Source organism: Scleropages formosus, chromosome 20, assembly GCF_900964775.1.
Source record: "Scleropages formosus chromosome 20, fSclFor1.1, whole genome shotgun sequence".
Classification (NCBI taxonomy): domain Eukaryota; kingdom Metazoa; phylum Chordata; class Actinopteri; order Osteoglossiformes; family Osteoglossidae; genus Scleropages; species Scleropages formosus.
The window spans coordinates 22,756,428-22,760,219 of NC_041825.1; the positions used below are offsets into that span (position 1 = coordinate 22,756,428).

General features: G+C 47.8%; 1 protein-coding gene across 2 annotated transcripts; it reads left to right on the forward strand.

Annotated features, from left to right (window-relative positions):
* Positions 1–890: 890 nt before the first annotated feature.
* Positions 891–2,657, forward strand: LOC114909229 (chromobox protein homolog 2-like). Of its 2 annotated transcripts, none has more exons than XM_029247012.1 (2): positions 891–1,624; positions 1,766–2,657. In XM_029247012.1, the coding sequence occupies exons 1-2, from the start codon at positions 1,511–1,513 to the stop codon at positions 2,114–2,116; spliced, it is 465 nt and encodes a 154-aa protein (XP_029102845.1). In that variant the 5' UTR covers positions 891–1,510; the 3' UTR covers positions 2,117–2,657. The 2 variants fall into 2 exon arrangements, with proteins under 2 accessions (XP_029102845.1, XP_029102846.1); XM_029247013.1 differs by having other exon boundaries at positions 891–1,597.
* Positions 2,658–3,792: the final 1,135 nt, after the last annotated feature.

Here is a 3,792-nt window from a genome sequence, read left to right on the forward strand (position 1 = left end):
TGGGGAAAGGAAAAGGGGCTGAGGTTGCTGTGTGTGACATATGGAGGTTTGTACTCACAGTAGTATAACAGTATAGCTGCACGACGCTAACTGGGCCTCTCCTCACCCTAGCGAGAGCCATACCCCGTAATTGGTGGAGCAACAGTACACGCATCCCAAAGTTGTGTTGTAGACACCACCGATTCACCTCCCATGCTAGTAATATTAAAAAAAAACATCAGAATTGAGTGGGTGGGCTACACTTGAATTTACAAACTACCCGAAGAGTCTGGTGTGTCATCTCTGGAAACCATGACAAACAAACAGAGGCAAGCATCCAAAATCGTGGTCGAGGGATAAGGCAGGCAGTTGTTATCAAAGAGACTTGGAACGTGACTTGAAAGAGCAAAGCACGGAGGGTTTGAGAATGCTGAGGGGCCAATTGCCTCAAGTGAGATTCTGCAACCGGGAAGAAGTTGAGAAGTGTCTTTTATAACGGAGTGCTCCGATTGAAGCAAGGTGTTTAATCGGAGCCAGGTGCTTCTGCTCAACGTGCAGGCGTGGTTGTGTATTCACACACACACATCTTCAGAACCGCTTGTCCCATACGGGGTCGCGGGGAACCGGAGCCTTGTGTATTCATAAACACTATTTGAAATAGAGAGAGAGAAAGAGTGCGCGTGCGTGTGTGCGTACGTGTGTGTAAAAAACATTAAAGAAACTTTAATGTTCGTTTTCAATGCTTGTTGCCATTTCACCTTTTTCCGATTGCTGTATTATTTTTTCCTCTTTAGTTTCAATCGTGATCGTTTTCCTTTTCTTTGATGCATCACCATCCCTTGCATTACATTTATGCTTCAGTGCCATGGTTAGGAGGGTAAATACAAAAAAAAAAAGCCAAATACAATAACACACGCGAGAAACTGTTAACAGCAACGTGGTCTGACTGAATAGAAGGAAGTCTTTGTCCTACCTTGAGCTTAGGCATCACACCCCCGGGAAGGAGCAAAGCACCTGCGGTTAATTGAACCACTGGGATATAAGGAGCTCTGAGTCCACACCATAACACGGATTCTCTCAAACACCTTTGTGGTTTTGCAGTATCAGCGTCTTTGCCTTGCTTGTTCCCGTGTTCCTGGTTTCTGATTCTCGCCCGTTCTTCCTGACTACTGACCTTCGGATTGCCTGTATAGTGACGTTTGTGCCTTGCAAGACCTTTGCATGTCCCTGACTTCATTTACGTCCAGTCCTACGAACCTTGCTGAAAGATTGAAAACAACCCGCAGTTGGGTCCACTACCTACCTGTCTCTAGCCTGCTTGTGTCAAACATGATAGAAGAATCCGCCTTCACCCTGGACCCTACAAGTGGAGTATGCCCACAACTCCCAGACCCATTCCTCAAATGCACTTATACCTTTCCAATGTGTTCTAGGGAATCAGCCTTCTCTATTCCCCCTACATCCAGAGCGGACGGAGATCCCCGCAGTCGATGAGTGGTATCAGCACAGCGAGGAGACCTGGAGAGCAGTGATGGCCAGGTTACGCTACAGCGTTCACCAATACAAACACCAGGCTGACCGCCACCACCATCCAGTCACCTTTCGTCCTGGCCAGTGGGTATGGTTGTCTACCAGAAATCTAAAAGTACGCCTCCCGTCCTGAAAGCTCAGCCCTTGATATATAGGCCCATATCAGGTTGCCCGCCAGGTAACCCCAGTGACTTACCGTCTGCGTCTGCCTCAGTCTCTCTGGATCTATCCTACTTTCCATGTCTCCCTTCTTAAGCCCTACAAGGTGTCACACCTCCAGGCCCCGCGAGCGCCCGAGCCGCCTCTGCCAGTGCAAGTGGATGGAGCTCCTGCGTATCGAGTCAACGAACTCCTGGACTCTCTGCAAAGTTATGGCCAGTTACAGTATCTTGTCGACTGGGAGGGGTATGGTCCAGAGGAACGCAGCTGGGTGCCCGCACAGGACATTCTGGATCCAGACCTGGTCATGTCATTTCATCGAGACCGCCTGGATCGCCCGGTGCCCCGGCCCCGAGGGCGTCCGCTTCGGCGGGCGGCAGAAGCCGCCCATAGGGTGGAAGGTACTGTCATGCCCCCGGGAAGGAGTGAAGCACCTGCATTTAATTGAACCACTGGGATATAAGGAGCTCTGAGTCCACACCATAACGCGGATTCTCTCAAACACCTTTGTGGTTTTGCAGTATCAGCATCTTTGCCTTGGTTGTTCCTGTGTTTCTGGTTTCTGACTCTCGCCCATTCTCCCTGACTACTAACCTTCGGATTGCCTGTATTGTGTTGTTCGTGCCTTGCAAGACCTTCGCCTGTCCCTGACTTCGTTTACATCCAATCCTACGAACCTCACTGAAAGATTAAAACCAACCCGCAAGTGGGGCCACTACCTACCTGTCTGTTGCCTGCTGGTGTCAAACATGACATTAAGGTGCCCACGAGCCGATGAACTGCTGTAGACACACAATGTTTTGGTGCGCGTCATGAAGTAGGGCCTGTTTGTTAGTCAAAGTCAAGTCAAAGTGGCTTTATTGTCATGTCAACCATATACAGCTGGTACAGTATACAGTGAAACGAAGCAACATTCCTCCAGGACCATGGCTCTACACAGAAACAACTCAGAGCTACCTATACAATAAATAATAAATACAAACTTCTCTATATATAAACATGATAATAAATATACAATAAATGCTGTAAATGTAAACATAGTAGTTAGGTGTTTTAGTAGCAATTTAAGAAAGAAGAGTGCAAAAAAATTGCCAAGGGAGTGGAATGGTGTTCAGTTGAATAGGGGTGTGGGTGTGTGTGTGCGTGCGTGTGTGTGTTGGTTGATGTCAGTCTAGTCCCTGGGTATTAAGGAGTCTGATGGCTTGGGGGAAAAAACTGTTACACAGTCTGGCCGGCCCGAATGCTTTGGTACCTTTTGCCAGACAGCAGGAGGGTGAAGACTTTGTTTGAGGGGTGCCTGCAATCATCTGCAATGATGACCGTTATTCGACCGTCAATCCGTTATTACGAATCATTGTGTGTAACTCAAATTTTTAATATTTACGGTTCCCAGAACAACACCAGCATCATCAAATTTGCTGATGACATGACAGTCATTGGACTGATAACGGGAGGTGATGAGTCGGCATACAGGAGGGAAGTGGCTGACCTAGCAAAGTGGTGCCATAACAACAATCTCTCCCTGAATGTCAACAAAATAAAGGAGTTGTTAGTCGATCCACAAAAGAAGGAGGGAGCAACACTCATCACTGTATATTGGTGAGAAAGAAGTGGACAGACTGAGCAGCTTCAGATTCCTGGGTGTTAACATTTCTGAGGATCTCACCTGGTCTCACAACACTACACAGCTGGTCAAGAAATCACATCAGTGTCTGCACTTCTTGAGAAGGCTGAGGAAATTTGGCATGCCAAGTCAAATCCTCAGAAGCTTCTATTGGTGTGCAATTGAGAGCGTCCTCACCAGCTCTATCACAGTCTGGTTTGGAAGCTGCACAGTACAGAATCGTAAGGTTCTACAGGGGTGGTGAAAGCTGCTCAAACCATCTTTGGAACGTCCTTACCAACACTGGAGAGCCTCTACCAGGCCAGAACCATCAGGAGAGCCATTAACATCATCAAGGACATTAATCATCCCCAGCACAGCCTTTTCACACCCTTACCATCAGGCAGACGCTACAGGAGTGTTAAAGCCTGAACTTCAAGGTTGAAAAACAGTTTTTACCCACAGGCCATCAGGCTTGTGAATGATACCCATCCACTGCCTCTCCCCCCATTATGGCAGAC

Excerpts from the sequence above, each read along its gene's own strand:
- LOC114909229 (XM_029247012.1), top strand. The coding sequence starts at position 1,511 with ATGGCCAGGTTACGCTACAGCGTTCACCAATACAAACACCAGGCTGAC. Across the intron at positions 1,625-1,765 it reads TGTCTACCAGAAATCTAAAA|CCCTACAAGGTGTCACACCT; the intron begins GTACGCCTCCCG and ends TCCCTTCTTAAG.